The sequence below is a fragment of the Motacilla alba genome, chromosome 2 (genome assembly GCF_015832195.1).
Source record: "Motacilla alba alba isolate MOTALB_02 chromosome 2, Motacilla_alba_V1.0_pri, whole genome shotgun sequence".
NCBI classification, from domain to species: Eukaryota; Metazoa; Chordata; class Aves; order Passeriformes; family Motacillidae; genus Motacilla; species Motacilla alba.
In genome coordinates this window covers 51,068,415-51,090,068 of record NC_052017.1, presented here as the reverse complement: position 1 = coordinate 51,090,068, position 21,654 = coordinate 51,068,415, and the positions used below count along the sequence as shown (strand labels likewise).

At 38.9% G+C, this 21,654-nt stretch overlaps 1 protein-coding gene across 4 annotated transcripts in view; it reads right to left on the bottom strand.

Moving 5' to 3' along the window:
• TPK1 (thiamin pyrophosphokinase 1) overlaps positions 1 to 21,654 on the bottom strand; it is a 301,560-nt gene that overhangs the window by 42,648 nt on the left and 237,258 nt on the right. For all 4 annotated transcript variants that reach the window (XM_038130027.1, XM_038130028.1, XM_038130030.1 and 1 more), the window contains one exon: positions 19,702 to 19,813. In XM_038130027.1, coding sequence (XP_037985955.1) covers positions 19,702 to 19,813 — 112 coding nt within the window. The remainder of the gene's footprint in view (positions 1 to 19,701; positions 19,814 to 21,654) is intronic.

The window sequence follows — 21,654 nt, the reverse complement described above, 5'->3', positions numbered from 1 at the left end:
ATCTCTTTTCCTGCCTTAATGAGTCTATGATTCTGTGATGAGGTATTTACCCTGAGTGGCTTAGTTTTGGCAAATAAGCTTTCTGCCAGAATTAGATGCTGCAAACAGGAAAAAAAAAAGGTATTATCTACTTCAAAACAAAATTTAACATTAATTACTTGAACGTATGTTACTCTAAATATTACATAATGAAATCATCCTGATAATCTGAATTCACTACTCTGTAACTCTCATGTTACTTATATATATATATATATATATACACACACACACATATATATATATATATATATATATATATATATATATATATGTCTCCATCCACAAGAGACAATCTGGGTTTCTTTTCCTTCTGTTTTTCTTTTTGTCTTTTCTTGTAGAGAATAGACTGTACACATTCCAGACTGAAGGGGAAAAAAAAAAGGCAGAACTCATATCCATAATACTTCTCTTCTGCATATAGGAAAATTTCACAACCCTTTGCTGGATATTACTTCAATTAACTTCAATTAACATTAGCTCAGTAATGCTTCAGTCAAACCATCTGAATGAAAAATCACACTGAAGAGAGAAGGTTCTCTTTTGCATGGTGATGGCTGTATTTATCGATGTGAAGGATATCATCCACCTGACATTCCCTGGAGACAAGGTGCTAAAAAACCAGGCTCCTTTAGAAAGATGTGAAAAATTACACACTTTGCTTTGTATAGCATAATTCAATTACCTTTCTAAATTTGAAGTTGAAATAGTTTACAGATTTAGGTGTAAACTCATGACAAGGAAGTTCAAGACAAACAGGATCTTGACATTTTGGATATAACACAACAGGCTAACAATCACAATTACCAATCAAGCTTCAAATTAGGACATCAGATGACCCCCCCGCCCTGCAAAAGCGGCATTTCCTTCAGAATAAAATAAAACCTGACAATACTGGATATTGTTAGTAAAATGTGCAAAGATGTTTCACTCACCTTCCTTTCCCATTACCCTGTATATAAATGTTATGTAGTAACATAAAAGCCACAAAGTTATAATGGCAGCCATAAGAATTTCGGAACCTTATGCTCCTGCCAGCTGCTACTGTATCTGCAGCTAAAGAAAGAGACATTACAGTCTTTAGAAAGCACCATCAAGTGGCTATTATACTGTAGTTTTACCTTTCAAGTCTGTGATGCAACATGCCAAGAAGGTATTGATGGAACTTCCAAACTGCACTTTCAGTCTAAAACTGATTCACATAAAAACCCCAACTGTAAAAGCAAACATGGACTAGTCAAAAGCCTAGTTCGTGGCTATATTCTGCCCAAAAGCATTCCCTTTGAGCCAGCAGAGATTATATACATCAGAGAAGATACAAATGGGATGAATTGAAGAGAATTAAAAGTAATTTAATTCTTTCTCAAAGAGGGCTTAAGGAAAGCAGTGAGGAGTTTCCACCTGTCAGGTGAGATGCTATGAATGCACTTATGGTCAGCAACCACAGCTTAAAAAGAGCATTTAATGAAAAAGCAGTAGACAACTGCTTACAGTTAGATGAACCACTACTCTCACAGCTCGAGACCTTAAGCACTCTCATAGCTTCATACTCTGGGACACGTGCATTTACTTACAAGCCTCTGGCAGAGAAGCAACAACTGCACCAGTTTAAAAAAGCCCAACCAAGCAAAACCAACCAAAGGAACCCAAACATTTTCCTAAAGAGTCTGAACATTCAGGAGAATATATGAGGGGAAGTCATCTTGTTCTCTGCTTGAGAATCCACACTTCCATAAACCCATTTCCACTGGTGCCCGCAGATCTACAATACCACTTTTAGAAACCCCAACTAGAAAGTAGGTTTTCAAGTAAAGGAGAAAAGTCCTGCTCTGAAACCTTTGTAGCCAAAGCCCATTAAAATGCTGAGGCAGACTCTCAATTGCCAACTGAGTTTGACAATTTAGCAAGCAATCGAAGGCTGTATTTTACAGCTGCACTAGCAGAAAGAGCCTAGAGATGGTAAAAAACATGTAGCAGGTTAGATGTTTTCAGCAGAGATAAACACATATTATTGCTACAGTACAGGTGGTACATTGTACAAGGGAATGCTCTCTGACAAAGGGCATATAATTCTAGTCCTCTGTCTAAGAAAGGATAATTTCTCTTTAAAAGGTAAGTCCCTAATCTAGGTAGAGGACAAAACAGCTTGGAGAGAAGCTCAAATGGAAGAACATATTTGTGCTCTCAGGAAGACTCTACGGGTCAGAAGAGCAAAAAAGCAGCCATTGTTGTCATCCCAAGGATTTACCTTGCTAGGACACTGACACAGGACCCTCAGGCAATGGTCCATTAGAGGTATTTGGGAAAGAATTTAAAAGACCAGGCAATATGGAGCAGTATTTTTCTCAGCATACCCTTCCTCAAAAACCTGCAGCTTAGGGATTTCTTGAAGTGGAGACTATATCACTGTTTTCTGTGGTTCACAGTGTTCTGTGGCAGTGCTTCCCAAAGCCCAGCTGAGCCTTGTGCAGTGGAGTATGGCTGGACATTGCACAGCATGCCTCCCTGAAGGAGCAAAGACTTGAATCAAATGAATCACAGACCTAAATTTCCCTCAAGGAGTCCCCAGCCCAAGATAATTTCTGTTCTTGGGTAATGAGTTATCTCAAAGGCTACCTGAGAATATGCTGGTGCTCTCACCCTGGCAACTAATGGTTAAAGTGCTGTTGAAGTGGATACCAAATACTATGCTTGGCTTTTCAGAAAACCAATTTGAGCTCAATATTTACACCTAGACACCCTCTTTATGTTCAGGGATGGACATGCACAAAATGAACAACAGCTGACCATATATTCTAAGAGAAAGGCAGAGTTCCTAAATATAATTTTCTTAGATACACTTTGAAAATATTGACTATGTGCAGTAATATTACAAATATATATTGAAAATCCCTAAATATGAAAGATTTAATTCCTTTGTTATAATTTATTTCTATCATGATAAGAAAATAATCCCAAAGCCCAGGATACTCAGATACCTTCTGATTAGCTTCACTTACAATTTTGGATGAGAAAAATGCTCTGCACCTCAGTTTCCTCAATCAAGAGATTGGGAATGGAGCAGTTTCTCACAAAGAAATGCTTTCCACACAAGGCAGTGCACTCACTATTGGTAAAGTGCCTGTAGAGGTGGCTGGTGGCAGGTGCTGTGTAAGTGCAATGAATTACTTATGTTTTTCCACTTCCTCCTCTGCAAAGGAGGAAACTTGTCATTCCTCCTTTTATGAGCAAATGCAGCTGGGAGCTAAATACTCTGGTGACTCCAACTGACTGATTTGGTAGTGTTTATGCAAGTAAGCAGCAAGAGGCACTAAATCAGAGCATAAACAAATCTTGAGCTAAATGTGCAGATGAAAACCTAATACATACTAAAAACTGTATGTTCCTGAAATTAGTATTCAGTCAGTAAAGATCCAAATTTTATTTTTCTGTTTAATTTTCAAATAATTTCAGTACTAAAGTATAACTGCAGACTGCATGGGGAAAAATACTGTAATGGTTATTTTCCCCAAATTTAGAAACCATCTGTTTTGAAGTTCTGTTTGGCTAAGCAAATTACAGGACTCACAGACCAGCCAAGCAGTTAAACACATACAGAATACCTTTTCTTCAGCACAGGAGAAAAAGGTCTTTAGCTGAGCTGTTTTGCATGGCACCTCCAATTTATCCCTTTTCAGCTCTCTCTGACATCTGTGTCGTGGCACTAGGGTAACGATCACATCGGGGTGCTCCACAAAGGTTAACACAGACAACAGCCTGGCAGCATTTCATGTGTAAGGAAACAGGACTACCATTTCCCTTGCATCCTAAAGGTCAACAAAACACAACCTAATTCCCTTCTTTTGTACAAGCCCAAGGGCAGGCACATGACAGAAAAGATGGCAAGTTCATTGTTAGTTCTACAACACCACAGGAAAAGTAACAGACGAATTTCAGCACTGCCAGTGAAGTGAACAGAGCAGGGAGTAGAGGCTGCTAATGATCTGGGCCTTTTCTTTGATAATATCCTGCTTATTTTTTCCTCAGTGAATAGAACAATTTATGTAGAATGAAGACTTAGCCTGTAATTTAATTACCACAGGTTACTTTTTGCATTGTACGATACACAAAGAGCTGATATTAAACTCAAGCTGCTGCAATAAAATTCCCTTTCAATTAATGTAACTAAAAAATGTTGTTACTGTGATTAATAATTAGCAAATGGCAGGTGACAAACCAAATAGCATTATACCACCGTTAAGAGTGCACAAACCTTTTACACCACCCTGTTTTTCTAGAGACATGCATATTTGTCTCCTTGTACCCATCAACTTCCAGTGATCCAAACACACTTCTTCTGTCCCAAATGGCTCCTACAACGTGGGTGTAACACAGTCACTCCATGGCTGTCAAATAATGCATTACAAATGTCTCATCGATCCACAGGAGACAGGTCACGGGAAAGTTGTGAAAGAAGGCAGAAGCCATGGGAGGCAATAGAAAAATGAAGAGAAATGGCATCTCCTTTTGAGCAGGGGATCAGGGGGTCTTCCACACCAAAAGCCATCATTCAACAGTGCTCAGCATCCCCATCTCTACTTTTAAGCTCTTTCCTGTAAACCTTGTATCCAGGCTCTGGATGTCAGGTGGCACATGTTTGGGGCTCAGCCTGATGATACCAATGGCAAAGGGTACCAGTTCCTCAGGTAACAACTCAGTATTGGCCCTACAATATTGGCCCTCTATACTCTTAAAAGCACTGCAGTTTGAATCCATATTTCACACATCATCAATTTTCCTCCAGACTCCATCCTCACTGAGTAAAAAGTGTTTACAGCAGTATATAATGATAAACATATAAAGCCATCATCAATCATTTATCAGTTACAATTACTATTTGCATCTGTTTATCTAATCACAGTCTGCAGTAACTGCTGCACTTACACAGCTCAAAACCGCTTTAAAGATGGAAATGTTGAGGATAACTACTACATAATTAACTTCACATTTTGTAGCACTCTGCTAACTCATATTTCTATCCCTTTTCAGTCTTAATGTATATTAAATAAAGAGGAATTATTATTTACATACACCCCCATTCACCTACACAGTCACATGTGCTGACTGTGACAGTGCAGGTGACAAATGGCAGACTAGTCTCATAAACTCTATTTAACGTGCAACTTCAGCTGTCTCAGACACTCAGACTCCCAGTACATCTCTGCTGCTACTTTAAATTCACTGAATTTCACATGTAACTATATAAGAAAACAAAGACCTTTCTCTTTTCCCCTCTCCCTCTTCACCTGTGCAAGACCATCTGCCAAAACATTATTTCGTCTCAGCCTTGGATGTCAGAATCCATTCTCAGCCCTCCCTTTCCATTTCTGCTTTTCAAACTCACTAACTTGGAGGTGACAAAAAGTGGGTCCTGAGCTAGTAACAGGTTAAAGATAACTTGCCGTGTTCAGGAGCCAAAAGAGGACAGACAACAGTTTTTTTCTGTAGTGACCACAATAATTTAATTTGTTATGTTACATAAATAATGGATTCCTGAGAGTGGAAGGTGTAAGACTTCGGTGTTCTTTCACTTCTTCTGTCTTTAAAAATAAATCAAATTTTCTGCATCAAAATTAACATTTATCTGAAGATCACTCTAAAGACTTTGGGGGTTTAATCCAACTCTTCTTGCACTGTCATTTTAACCAGTGAACCATGCAAACACGCAACCATTGCTTAACAGTTTTCTCTATAGCACATGCTGTAGTAACAGTATGGGAAGGCCCACTGCCCTTGACCCCCACATTTAAACTGACTCTGAACAGAGGGGACAGTTGACAAGGTGCCTTACGTACTTCATGTTCACAGAACATGATCACAGATGGACTTTTTCCTCTCTGGCCCCTTTCCTCCCTTTTTTTCACCTCTGCCTGCCTGTCAGACTGCTGTGGTAGGTCATGTGATTGCCAGGAAGGTTGGCTGCAGATGCAGCATTTCTAGAAATAGTTGAATTTTAAAAAAGACAACCACCCCCCCCCGCCCCCCCCAACAATATAGGCTTCTAAGAGAAAGTTAAGAGTGGCTATTGTTGCTGAAGCCTAGCCCATGGATATTGCTGATTGTGACCAAAAGAGACGAGAGCACAAACCTTTCTCCTCCTCATCCTCCAATGCTGCCAGCATCTGACAAAAACTCTGCATACACTCTCTAGCCATTAATGCCAACTGGACAGTGACAAAAAAAAAAAAAAACAAACAAAAAAACAAAAAAAACAAAAAAAAACAACCCAACCAAAATCCCCCCTATAATGTAAGAAGCGCAGGTTACATAGCCTGCTCTGTAGATGGCACTGTATATTAAACAATGATTTTCTTCTTTTTCCACAGTACCATTTCTGAAGATAATAATCCAGATGCAGACTCTTAAACTCACAGAATATGCATTTATTTTAAATCAGGAATCATTCCATGGTAATAGCTTTCAACTGTAACTCCAGAAGTCACCTCCCATTTGCAATTAATTATGTTTATCCCTGTAGTATGTGACTACCAGGAAGGACAGAGACCCTGTGTAGTCCCTGCTCCAAAGAGTTAACATGACGAGCAGTAGGACAAGTGAGGCAGTATGCTACTGAGACATAATGATGTACTCCAGCCACACTGCTGGATCCCCAGCCTGGTGTGCTACCCACTGAGTCAGCAAGTGGTGCTGTGCCATGATAACAATATAAGTTTTTGGGTTGACTTTTTTTTGTTTGCTTGTGGGTTTGTTAGTTTTTTTAAGAGACTGTCTTCATTATTTGTAACTTTTAAAGAATTTTTTGAAACTGGTATGAGAGCAGAGAGAACACAAAATTGACAGAGAAATTCAGGAAGCATGGGTACAAAACCCAGACTGACAAATATCTAGGGAATCATTATTCTGGAAAGTTAGAGAATGGCATAAACTGGAAAGAGTGAATCTCTCAACAGTAAGTAAAATTCTTTTGAGATTCTGTCAGCTGGGACACTAAAGTAATTATGGTATTAAAAGGAAGACAAGCTAATTTACAAATTCACTGACAACGTTTTCTCGAGATATTTGGGATGTAAAATTAATTGCCAGCAGCAGAGTTCTCAAAAATCCAAGACAAGTGTTAAATGGTCCAGAACTACGCTAACGTAAACACACAGGCTAACAAAAGGCAGCAGCAAAAACAAAGTGGCACACACAGGCTCTGAATAACCAACCAGCCTTCCTACTGTACACTGCAAATGAGCAATATAAATCTCTCCAGAAGCTCACAACAGAAAGCTGTCTTTCAGGATGTTGCCAGTGTTTGTTGATTTGCACTCACCAAAGGAAGAGTTTGTGGGCTTTTGGAACGTTAAAAGGTAAACATAACTACACTTCATATTTAAAAATAAAAAAACAACCCAACAGGAACAATACCAAATTATTCTAGTACAAAAAGATTTCTGTCATATTATTTCACACATTCTAGCCCATAATATGATGGGGAAAGCATTCCCTGTTCCCTAGCAAGGGCCTTGTATCAGCTGCATACATGGTTTTAAAGTGGATTGAAAATCTTGCTTCACATATGGCAGAGAAAGATACAAAAGTGAGGCAAATTTGTATCATGGTTAAAAAAAAATTAAAAAAAAAAAACCTCATCTCCTCTGTGGTTGATTTACTCCATCCTAAGTGTTTTGTTCTCTTACAACTACACCAGACATGCACCATATTCTAACATTTTTTGCTATATATGAGAAATTTATGATTGTTTAAGGATTGTGGTAGTTTATGATTGTTTAGGATTTTGGAGAATTTCTCCAAAATTCTCATGTAAAAAATTTACTTGATACATGGACTTGACAGCTGTACTGGTAGGAAACCACAACTGCTGAGCTACAGGTAAAGAAACCACATGTGAGAAATATTTCAAAGTCATTTGTCTTTCCATGTCTTCACACTTTGCCCAGGCATTCAACAGTAAAATTTGTGTAAATTACTACACTCAACCATCAATACATAAAAAATGAGCAGAACTAAAAAAGGGAGCTTTATAGCATTGGTGAGTGAGAAGAGAGATTAGAATAGGTACAAGCCAAGGCAGCTAACCCTGGAAGTTGAGATTAAACCTTATTTTGCATACAGAAAAGCCTTTCAGACATTTTTGAACTTCCACTTCAGAGTCTGACTTGTAGTAAGTACTTCTGCATATTTAACTCTACCCACTGAATAATCCCTTTATATTCAATGGAACTAGTAACATGTATAAAAATGCATGAATGCCTAAATCTTCTGATGAATTCAGGGCTTAAGTAACTCTAGTAAGGAAGGGACAGAGGCACCTCCAGATTAAAATATTAATATTAAAGTCAGTGTGCAATTCTCCCATTAATTCCACACGCTTGGTATGAAACTCTAAGATTTTCATAAAACATGAATTCTTTAATATATACTGGATATACAGCTTACAGAGCTGTGTTTACAAGGTGTGTTTACATGGGTTTTAGAGTGATTACTCGAGGATAAATTTGGAAAATGTACTTTATTTGTGCTGGTCAAAGCTATTCATAAATTTGTCAGGTCAAATGAAGCTCATGTTGTTAAAAACTCCTAAGTCATATAATGAATTGCTTCCATGCCAGACACACTTGACCCAGCTTACACGTGATTTAGATGACATTTCCAAAATTAAAGCTTTTCTATTACGGAACAAAAGAATGAAGTAGATAGGAAGAAAGCATGGAATAATTAATTATTCTTTGAGTGGAAAAGAAATGTGAAATAAATGGAAAACTAACTGTGCCTCAGTTCCAACTGACGAGATCCAACAGAATATCTACTATATCACACAATTATTATTAAACAATGATTGGAAATGTAACACCTGTTAAAAACAAGAATGTTAATATTTAAGCTATCATCATCCAGTTTCAAAATGCACAAAAGAAATAGCCTGATGAATGCTGATTCATTCATGCCATGGCTTTTAAGTCTACACTGAACTTTTGAAAGCATAATCCAGATTCATGAAATCAAAGCTTTCTATATTTGTGTCATTTCTCTTTTTAATTTGCTTTTTTCCCCGGTTTGTTTTTCTAAGCAAAACAAATGCTCTCTCTCCAATTCTGCTGTAAATCAAGACACAAGCTCCTGATGAGTGTTCACGAAGCTGATTAGAAAATTGCCTTATAAACAGCATCATTAAGTGGCCTGTCAATCAGCAGTGATACAGTGGTATTGCTGGTGCCTCGGTAAATTACAGTTATGCCCCACACTTGGGAAACTTAAACGCACAATTCTGAGATTTCTTATTGGCAATTAGATTCTAAACGCTGTGTTACAATGCTTAACAGCTTGAGAATATATTTATCACATACTGTATCTGCAGAATACAGAAAGAAAAAAAATTAATTGGAGGAGAGTTTCTTAAGATGGTGTTATAAAGGAATCCCCAAAGTTGAACTGAAAGCTCATAAAAAAGAAGCCTTTTTTCAGGTTTTCCAGGAGCGATGCCCAGGAAAGCTATACAGATTGTAAGATCTCTTGACATTCATTACACCTCCATTTATTTGTATTTACTGTTTGGTTTATGACATGTATTACCACATAAAATACACTAAAAATACTTGGAATTTTTGAAAGATTTAGGTTTTTTTCATATTAAATGCTAGGAAAAGCTTCAAAATGTAAATAACAGGAAAATCTGCTGCCACATGCTGACCTAAACTTCTATAGATACAATAGGACATGCTACATATGCTTTACTTGTCAATTGTATATGAACCCACATTGACCTGGAGATAATACCCATGGAAGACAACTCTTCAGAAATGCTGCGGCTGCAAAGTCATGGGCTTGAGAGCAGGGGGATGCAAGAATTAATGTTTGCCTGTGCAATTTTAATGCAGTTTCTTTGGCCTTCATCCTTTAATTACACAGTCCCATTAACCAAGCAGGCCAGATTCATTTTGGCAAATAATATTCTCTTAACTGACACTCTCTGAGTCCTAATTAATCATAGTGCTCTTATGCCTTACTTACTGTATAAACTGCATTGAATGCATGCATGTTGAATTCCTCAAGGGTTTGTGTTGCTCATTTTGATAGAATTGATAATACCATTGGCACATGTGAAACTGTTCAAGAGTAATGACACAGACATATTAACATCTTATGCAGTATCTTAAAGATGATACTACAGCTTTCATTTTGGAGTATCCTGTGCTTTACAGAACCAAGGCAGAGCTCTCAGGAATGTTAGGGTGCTGAAAATGCAGCTTGAGTGCTATGAGAAATGAATAGATAACTTGCAAGTAGATGGAGTACCTGCATAGAGTAAACACTCCAGACAATCAACTGCCTGAACCGCAAGAAAATCAGCAGTGCTTCACCTTATTCCTCCCAGGTGTCTCCATTCCTGCAGGGGGAAAAGCTGAGCTTGTACATATCTGCACTGTCTACTGTGACTGCAGATTCATTCCTAGAGAACACACCTGGGACACTGAGTGATGCCAGTGTCTCAAATCTGTAAGTTCCAAGACATCCAAACACTAATTAATTTTATTTCTCTGTTTCTGGTTTTTCCTTAGTTTCAGTCTTGAATTTATATCTTTAGGAGTGCAAGTTGTTTTCAAATCAAATGTCTAATGCCATCTTTTGCTGTTGGATCAATACCTAGGCAGATCCTAGGGACGCTTGGATGCATAACTTCAGCTTACCAGTTTACTGACAGTAGAAGTAGGTTATAATGCCTGGACAGCATTGGAAAATGAGAGAGATGACAAACAGCAGAGAAATAACAAGACAGAAATTTTCATCTCAATTCAGTGCTTCAAAAAGGAAGAAGAAACCAGCCTACTTAAAACACCCCCATTCTCATTTTCTCAATCTCTGTATTCATATCTTTGTGTATTTTGATGTTATCTGCCTTTTCTCCAAAACACGTTTCTAATCCTGAATGCAATCTCACATTGCTATTCTGCCACTTTTTCTTTTTTCTTCCCCTTGATTTGGCTTGACTCCCCCCTGCCATATGAATTAACTGCTCCAAAGAAGTCACAGCTGCTTCTATGGCAAGACATAGAATCATCTATCAAAAATTTGTATTTCCCAACTCACCTGCAAACAACAGCTTTGCTTAGTGATGGGTAATTGGTATGCATGTCTAAAATTAATAGTTCCAGAGCACACTCGCTACAGTCAGTTGTTAATGGCTTATTAATTACACATCAGGATGCCATAAAAAACTTACAGCCAAAATGTAAGTATTTACAACACACAACAAAAGTCAGTGATGATCCACCAGACTTTCATCCTCTATGGAACTTGATATAACAGTAGGAAAGAAACACCTTTTCCACAAAGATCTAGAGCCAAAAACTGGGGGAGAGCAGTGACCCCTCAGATAGAACATGCAAAATGCTTACAAAGGGAACAGTGAATGAAGAATTGAGACACTGCAGAAGAGATATCCAGGACTGTTTGCCATTAGGGTACAGGAATAGATCACTGCAAAGAAAATAATTTCCTTCAGTGTCATATTTTTGGGAAGAAGAGATCAATCACATACACTAGTATGTTCTAAAAAATGTCAACAGAACTAAAAGGTCTATAAACAAATTGCAAAGGAGGAGTCAATGCTTAGTGGCAATGCTTACCTACTTGAACAAACCCCCAAAAAATCTAAATAGCACACATTCATTAACTGAGTCGTCACAGATAAACACATTTCATTTTTCAATTCCAGAATACTCTAGCCAGATGTGATTGATTTGTCCTCCAACTGCTCCTTGCCCTTTTGTGGTTCTGCAGACATTGAGAACTGGCAATAACTCACCACATGCCTCAGAGAGCTTTTTTGTTTTTGGAAATCTCCAGGCAGTGTGACATTTACATTTATTATGGCTGGTTCTGGGCATTTAAAGATGAAAACAATTAAAGTATATTTGCAAGAGATGTGACAAACGGGCATTTGCACTCTGGCCAATTTTTCACTGACTTTCATTGAAGTACACCATTATGTTCCAGCTTTGACTCCACTGCTGTCTAAAAGAGATGATTTCCCAGTATCCATGTGGGCAGGTTGACTGATGAGAATGACTTTAGGGTTAAATGTCATCAGTGTAAACTATGAGGTCTCTTTCTTGGACAAATTCAGCCCCCACACTCACTGATAACAATTCAGTCAGTGCTGAAATCCACAGAAATAATTTGGACCCCTACCAATCGAAAAGGCAGCTTTCTGGCTCTCTGCAGATCTCCCTCTTGCTCTGAAAGGTGTTTTGCCTTTATAACAGGCATCCTTCAGTAGCAGCAGGTTGCTTTTGATTTTCATGTGACTTTTTGTACTCTCACCAATTTACAGCCATCAGAGTGATGAGGATTATCTGCACCAATGCTGGGCTGTATCAGAGCACCTATCTTTTCATACCTCTGGGTTAGATTTCCATTAGCAGAAGCTGATGGAAAGGACTGAAGTAACAGAGGGGATGCAAGGGAAAAAACAGCGTTTTACTCTCTTGACAACCCTCTCCTCTCTAGATTAATAATGAAATTAGTTTCCATAGTTGCAATGTGCCACAAAAATGTAACTGCACATATATAAGTGTTCTGGTCGGGGGAGGTGAAGTGAGTTAACTGGGGAAAGCCTGGGCTGCAGTGACCACACACTGCGTTTGCAGTCCTGAGGTGTACAGGTCAGGCAAGGAATAAAGTTAAGCTCTGAGCTTTAGGAAGGCAAAATTCCAGCTCTTCAGAGAGACAGTAGGATCCCTTGTGAAACTGTCCTCACGGACAGGTGAGGAGAGTAGAGCTGGCAGATTTTTAAGGAAGTCTTCCATAGAGCACAAGAGCTGGCAATCCCCAGGAGCAAGAAATTAGGCAGGGAAAACAAGAGATGGGCATGGCTGAGTAGGCAAGTGCTGGTCAAATTAAAGGGAAAAAAGTAAATGCACAGGCAGTGGAAACAAGGACAGGAAACCTGGGAAGAGTACAGAGATTAAATACAGCTGAGAAAGGCCAAGGGAAGCTGAACCTGGCAAGAGATGCAAGGAATAACAGAAAGGGCTTCCACAGGTCTGTTAACCAGAAAAGGAAGGTCAAAGAAGGTGCACCCACCCCCAATAAACAGTGGTGGAACACTGGTAACAATGGATGAGGAGAGGGCTGAGGTACTCAACACCTCTTTTGCCTCAGTCTTTGTGTCAACCTCTCTTCCCACTCCTCTTGAAGTGGATGGACAGCAGGATGAGGACTGGGAGACAAAGTACTTCTGACTGTAAGACCAGATTGATGCCTATCTAAGGAACCTGGATGTACATAAGTCTACAGGACCTGAAGAAATCCATCCCAGAGTCCTGAGGGAATTGGCTGATGTAGCTGCCAAACTGCTCTACATGCTATTTGAAAAGTCCTGGCAGTCAGGTGAAGTCCCAGGTGACTGAAAAAAGAGAAACATCGTACCTCTCAGAAATGTAGGAAGTAAGACCCTGGGAACTACTGACCTGTCAGGCTTACCTCTGAGCCTGGGAAGATCATGGAACAGATCCTCCTAGAAACCATGCTAAAGCACATGGAGGACAGGGAGGTGATTTGGTACAGCCAGCACAGCTCCACCAAGGGAAGTCCTGCCAGAGCAACCCAATGGCCTTCTATGATGGGGTGACAACATCAGTGGAGAAGGCCCCCCAGAGAAGTGGTCAAGGCTACAGATGTCATTTATCTGGACTTCTGTAAAAAGTCTTGGATATAGTTCCCCACAATATTCTCCGCTTCAAACTGCATAGGGATGGATTTGACGGGTAGACTGTTAGGCGGATAAGGAATTGGTTGTATGCTCACATTCAGAGGGTGGTGGTCAATGACTCAGAGTCCCAATGGACATCTGTAACAAGACGTGTCACTCAGGGATCCCTATTGGAACCTTTGCTATTTAATGTCTTCATTAATGATGTAGATGAAAGGACTAAGTGCATCCTCCACAAATTTAGAGATGACACCAAACTGAATGGTGCAGTTGACACAGCTGAGTAATGGGATGCCATCCAGAGGGACCTAATTATAGCCTTCCAGTAGAAGCCTACAAGAAAGATGAAGAGACACATTTTCCAGGGTCATGCAGTTCAAAAATTACTTGGACAACATTCTCAGGCATGGTGTGATTTTTTTTTGTGTTGTCCTGCACAGGGCCAGGAGCTGGATTTGATGATCCTGATGGGTCCATTCCAACTCAGGACATTCTGTTATGATTCTAAATACCTCAGGATGGTATTACTCAGGTTTTGGATAGTCTTCTACTCTGTGTACAGCTGTGCTGGAGTCTCTCTGGGATTTTTTTATTCTACTCCTTCCTGGCAATTATTGCCTATTACTGCTGCATAGAAGGATCATATATACATTCTCTATCTCCCATTAAAGATGGCTTTCCAGCTGAGATAAACTTACCTCTGGAAGTGGTTTGAGCTAGTTCAGAACTAAAGTACTCATAGGAATCTTTCTGTAAGAGGAGTCCCACAGTAGTAATGTTGCCCCAACAGCATGATCTAGAAAAGCGTATCTGTTTATCACCTTAAAGCAGCCTTTCCAAACTGAATGCCAGGGACCCTGCTACCTTGCTAAAGAGGAGCGGGATCTGAAACTCTCTCCCACTAAGTCCAAACATTTATTGAACTATGTGGAAATGAACTGAATGTGTGAGCCCAAATCCCCATTTCAAGCCTTTTCACAAAGTCTGACTGAGTTTTCAAGCTGCTGTTCAGCAAAAACTGCAAAAACAGGTTTAGAGGCCCAGCCCAACTGAGCTCTGTATTCATCAGTCATTTAATCTACACCAAATGGTCTTTGCGGCTCGAAATCATTTTATGCAATGCTAAGCAAGGCCCTCGTTGTTTTTGCTGACTTGCAGTAAGCCAGTGGGATGCCAGGCTGCCACCATCAGAACATCTGCTTCATTGGAAAAGTATTTCAGCAGGCCGTGCCTTGTAATAAATGATATGACCCTGGAAGGCCGACAGCAGCACTCCTGCGGGCAAACAGCTTGCCAAAGGTCAAAGCCACCCAACGCTTTGGGACCAGCAACATCATTTCTGTCCACTCCACCCCTACCCAGAGTCTCAGAGCTGCAATGGATAAGTGAAAAACTACATCACTGATAATATATCTTCTGCCAGCAAAGAACAAGAGAAGGGAGGGAAAGAGAGGAAAGCTGAGGAGAATGGGAATCCAGCTGTGAAGCTATTTACTCTGCCACTGAAAACAAAGCTATTCCCACAAGCACCACTTAGTTTACCTCACTCAGAACTGGGGTAGCAAAATGTGTATAGAAACTATTTCAGTTATGAAACAGGTTAGAGAGTGCTCATACAAACAGCCTCACTAGCACAGATACCTGCCCATTTTAATTTACAACCTTTCCCAGAACAGTCCCTGACCCTCTTTCTTTTCTTTTTTTAAAGAAGTTACTATTTTTCTTTCATCTTTTAGACTATGAATTCTCCTGAAACACAAACCACAACTGCTTTTGTAAACTTCTTGCTCCATTCACAGTGCAACATCAATAAAACCACAGTGAAGTAAAACAGTGCAAACATTTTAATTTTACTAACAATGTAAACAGCATAAAAAGATTTGGGATCCTGTTCGTCTACCTGTGACATTAGTAGTCAGTGGATGCTCTGTTGCTACAGTTAGAGAAAGGTCGTGCTCCCATTGTTATTGCTATTGCCTTTTGAAGTGAAATGACAGTGGCACTCTTTTGAATGGCAACATTATACAGCAATTTAACTTCCTGCCTAAAGAAGGCAAACTGGCATGAAAATTATCTGGAAAGCACAATCACATATCAAGAGTTTATATATATAGATAGATAGGTCGATATCGACACACACACACATAGACACACACACACATACACACACACACAAATGTGCTGGCATTTTCAGTACAGGCATCACATACAGCATATCAAAGGCCCTAAGGATGAAGAATAAATTGCTTGGCAAGATTATTTTCTAAAGTAATTTCACAGAAAAGGAACCATTTCCTAAAAAGCCTACCACTACCCTCCAACCTCTTCTTTGATGAGCACTGCAGCTGATTTCTGCCTTCATTTTTATTTACCTTCCATGAAAGCACCACTGAGGACCTAATGAAGAATGCTGGAAGTTCTGGCATTATTGGATTTTTTGTTATTTATTTATTAGACATGAGAGCTGTTATCAGCAAGCAGTCAGGTGAGTCAAATCAGACAAAGCATTATCTGATTCCTGTGCTGTAAATCAGATTTTAATAGAGAAAAGATTAGTATCCCTTTGGGAATGGAAAGAATATGTTTATAATGTGTTCTGAGTATGTGCTACACAATAGCAAGTATGAATAAAAATATTTTTTCTAATCAATTTTCCACTTTCTTCTCCAAGTTCTTTCACCCATAAGATGAGAACTAAAATAAATGAAAATTCTATTTGTGGCAAGTGCCAGTAAATAACGAAGATAAGCATACTTAAAAGCACGCATACATGCTGCATTCTCAAACTGACATACAAAAAATGCTGAATTCTGTAATATTAAAAGCCATCATCTCTGCTAGTAGAATAACTTACGGATTTTGGGTTTATCTAATTCAGCCATCGAAATGAGACCTTTGGTAGCTTATTCTTAACAATACAGCTTTTGTCCCAGGTATTTATTCTTGTCTTTTTCTTTTCAGAACCTATGAAGTATCATGACAGCACCTGCACACTGGACACAGATAACGTTTGACTACCTCTTGAAGGTTTTACAAATTTTAATTGGCAGAGTATTCTCGATATGGTCAGGCAGAAATTGGTATTAAACATCAAAAACCTTGATGCAAAGCCAGCTCTTTCTTGTACTGCAGTGTTATTTGATTTTTGCTTTGCTGGAAATTACTGTTTGCAAAAATGAGGGCTCCCCTACCACCTAATGCATCACTGTTTCAACTAAAATTCTGAAATTAGTTTACTGCCCAGATACCTAAATATCCCGAGAGCTCAAAAATTGCTTTTTAAAACCCAACTTGTTAGGTCACATCCAATTAATTTTATAACAAACTTGAGGAATAGGCCTTTCATGTCATGCTCAGCCTAAATATTTAATTATTTTTTTATTTACACATGAAAATGAATTTATAACCACAAAAAATTATTCACTGAGGTTTGCAATATATTTACATGGAGGTTTACAAAGATGTGTGCTCAGATTGCTGTTAATGAATGAACAGGTAAAGTTCTGCCATTGCCAGCTATTAGCAGCAAGTCTGACATCCATATCCCACTTCAGTTTCCATTCCTATCATTCTATTTCCTCCCACTTGATCCTCTGCTTCTCCATCCCAATTTACAGGAGGATTAATATTTTTTGAACTAAGTGCAAAACTACAGGCAGCATAAAAGTGCAGTAACACAGTGGAAGTTAGTCTCAAACTTTAACTATCAGAATGCAGATCCTATTTATTAGGGAAAAAAATCCAACCAAGTCACAACTAACCACATGCTGTATTGAAGATATTGGTTTCCCTTTTAGGAAATGTAATTGCACTTCAATTTTTTTAATCAGTGTCTGAACAATAACCTAATTCAATGGTTATTCTGCATTCAGATGAGTGAAAAGGTTAGCTCTAGTGGCTTGGGTAAGAGAGCAGGTTCAGGTAGTAATGGCCTTTATGTCTCAGATAGATTCAGGCTCTTCAAGAAAGACCAGATCATTTTTCGGTTTTACATATATATCTGTAATTAATATGGAGAAATAAATGAAAGAACTACAGCCTGGGAGAAACATGAGTATTGAGAGTGGAAACAGCCTGTAACAGGATGCAATATATACATCACTAAGAAAAACACTGTAGTGGTTTGCTCTCTTTCCTCCTGGAAAATAGCAGTAACAAGAGCGGGAGAAGCAGACATGATGGTGTCGTGTTAAGATGAAACAAGCAGGAAAGTCACATAAATACTTTTTTGTCCCCCAGAAAAAGAAAAAAAAAGCGATGAAATTAAGCGTATTAAAATCCCTTTAGGTCAATATCCTGTTATGACCAACATTTAAGAAACTGATGTCTTAACCCAACCCTAGAGAGAAAAAGTATTTGCTGCCATTTCATCTCCCCCCTGCATCCTCCTCCAGCTGGCACAGCTGACTTGCAATCCCTTTCTCTTTAGCTTTAGCAGATCAGGCAATCATAATTCAGTACTAACAATGAAACAGACCAGACAGACCATCTTTAAAATTACCAACTTTCTAATGAGCACCATGTAAATCTGATGAATTTTATGGAATTAAACTGAAAAAAATTCTGTTGTATCTGAAAAATGGCTTTTTCAACTAATAAAAATCAGAAGAAAGGGCTGCAACCTCATTGCATCTACCACATGTTGATCCACACAGTGGCCTTTTGCAACACAGCACAGGATTCAGAGATGCTTCCTTCATTAACATGAGGCTGGTTTGAGCTTCTTGCACCTCATTCTGAAGGACAGAACATTTTCTAAGAAATTAGTACCTCAGTGCAATGGGTCACAGAAGTCGCTGGACAACAGGAGATGAGCAGATGAAAATTCAGTATCGTACATGTCAACTGTGTTTATACATACAAATGAAAATATCTGACTGACTCTCTTTCAAATTAGGGGAATGTCTCTGACGCAATATATTCAGCTCTTCCAATCCAGTTTAAAAGGACAGAAATATTGCTAGCCAAACAGCCCTTCATCTGGCAATTCTCCCACAATCCAAAACTAATGCCATATTTATATATTTTATCATTAATGAGCTACTAATGCCTACCACCACCTTAACTGCACGTGCTCAAGCTCTCAGTGGAATCAGCAGATGTTCTGCTGGCTGGCACAGTGGGTCACTCACATTAATTCTTAGCCAGTGAAGGAACTGCACTGCAAACTGTGAGAACAGCACGCCCTTTCTGCATGGAATGGCTCTAAAGCCTGAACATGTCAATCAGACTGAGACTAGAGCCTCTCAATTACTGCTTTGCTCCCATTAAAGCTTTAATGAATGTTCATTGAAAATATCCATTACTTTACTGTGTAAACACATCCCAAATGACTCAGTGTGGGAGGAAGAGGCAGGAGGATGAAAGTTGTTTCAGATTTTTTTTGGGTCATAAAACCTCCTTTCTCTACAGATAAATGTCCATGGTTCTAGATCAAATGGACTCTTTTCCACTTTAAAGTAAGAAAAAGGATCTATTCATTCAGAGTTGAGAAACAGACAATATACATGAAGCAGTTCAGGCGAAGTGAGATAGCTCTGATAATCTGTATCCCGTTAGTATTTGTCTGTTGTAACTTTATGGCTTATAAGCAGGAGTTTAGACACTCATGACTTCTTCTCCCTGGAGGGCAATGTATCAAGATGGTAATGTATCATGACCTCAACAAATGTTCTATTTGAAGAGCACAATGACTCCCAAATGGAAAATGTGTTTCTGCCTGTGAGATCTCAGGTTTAAACATATCTCTTCCCTTTTTTTTTTTTTTTTTTTTTATTTTGTAAAAACCCCTTCATTTCTAGGAAAAAAATGGCCTGGCAAGGATTCAATGCCATGCTTCACCTTCAAACCTGTAAGGCCCTTCATCACTGCATCACTGGTGAAGCTGCTCTAAATGTAGGGCCAGGACCACACCAAACCCCCTGTCCCAGAGGCATCTCACTTACTGAGGTTCCACTTAAGGCCTGTCGTGGTCACACTCTCGCAGGGGTTCCCGATGGGGATGAGGCCACACCAGGGGCCCTCCAGTCCTGTGTCCACATGCAGCTTGTGCTTGCCCTGCAAGACAGAAGTGTTTCTGCAGTCAGTGATTGCCCAAATGGCACTTGATCACAAACCTTGCCAACAAAAGAGGAGGTACTTGGAGACAGCTCCAGAATGTCTGCCAAGGGCTCAGGTGTGAGATTTGCAGGGGTCCCAGGATGAGGGAAGAAATGAGAATCTTGATTCCATGTTTCAGAAGGCTGATTTCTTATGTTATTACATATATTATATTAAAAACGCTCTATTAAAACTATACTAAAAGAGTAGAGAGAAAGGAATCATCAGAAGGCAAGACAGGAATAGAATGGAATGATAACAAAGGCTCATGACTGACCAGCGAGTCTGACCCAGCTGTATCCTTGATTGGTTATTAAGTAGAAACACCTCACATGGACCAATCAGAGATGCACCTGTTGCATTCCACAGCAGCAGATAGTAACTGTTTACATTTCTTTCCTCAGACTGCTCAGATTCTCAGGAGAAGAAAATCCTAGCAAAAGATTTTCATAAAATATGTCTGTGACACTCAGGAATATTTGGTTACAGCAGGAAGTCAGGCCATTGATGTTTACAGAGGAAGGAGAGATGTGTGCTTAGGTTCCAGACTTTAGGGCTTTCAAAAGTTTGTTTCTAGGCTTTTCTAAGCAGAATCTATCTTTGCTCATTCTTACCTGGCATTATTTGAATAGGTCCTTCTGTCAAACCTAGGCTCTTTATTTCTGTGAAATGAAGGCATCCTGATCCATTCACACATTTTTTCCTTTCCATTTTGTTCCTAAACAGCTGTGTTTCACTTCCTAAACAGAGCTAGTCAAAGCACCACTGAAAGCGCTTCAATTATTTTGACAACATCTGTAAAATTTCATGTACTTCTCCAGGCATGTACTCTACCCAGAAGGAGGAATACATGCAGAAATTTAACTACGTGCTACAAAAATTAACCTAAATATTTAGAGTAACCTGCTTACACTAAATAATGAGAAAACTGAAATTAAAACATATTTTTAAATCCAAGATAAATTTATCTAGTAACTAAAACATTCATGGGATGCAGGAGAAGCAACAGCTATTAATGATGATGTATTTGTGATAAATCTCTTAATTAGCACTTACAGCTCCTGTGTGAGCATCCCATGAACAGTTACAAGGAAGAGTAGTTAGTGGAAATCTTTAACAGAATGAAAAGTGCTGAGTGTTACAGTTCTAGCACAATCTGTGTTCTAAGAAACCAAGAAAGTGTTTATGGAAACTAGCTACAGGAAACCAGCAAATGAAAAGTAGTGACAAGATCGGTGGAGAAATCATCCTCTGGTCTCTTCTACACAGATAATTTATTCTTTCAAATAAGCCTGGGCTTCATGTGGGAGAAGCTTCTTTGAAATAGAGGATTTCTTTTTCATTTTATTTTATTCTCTTTTGGATGCAGGCAAGCAAAACTCTTGAGCATGTCTTTTAAACACAAATTCTTCATCACTATAAATAAAATCAGATATGTCTATTTATAAATATATGGACTCTGAAGCCCTATGATTATTCAGTGAACACTTTGTTAAGCAAGAAACCAAGGTTTTATATAAAAAGAAATGAAGAACAGTTGAACCATAAAAGTCAACTAAATGTCCCAAGCAGCAAAAAATAGTCCCACAAATTTTCTTATGAGAATGCATTTAAGCTTTTTTCTCCTGCCCTGTCCTGTCTTATGCTCATTTCACATGCTCTTGCAAATACAAAGTCACTAGTTAGAAAGTCAAAACTGTAGGCAAAATATCTTATTGCTGAGATATTGATGTCTGAGGCATTCAACAGCTTCTCCTGTTAATGCCAAATGCATTATGAAGAAACAACTTCAATACATG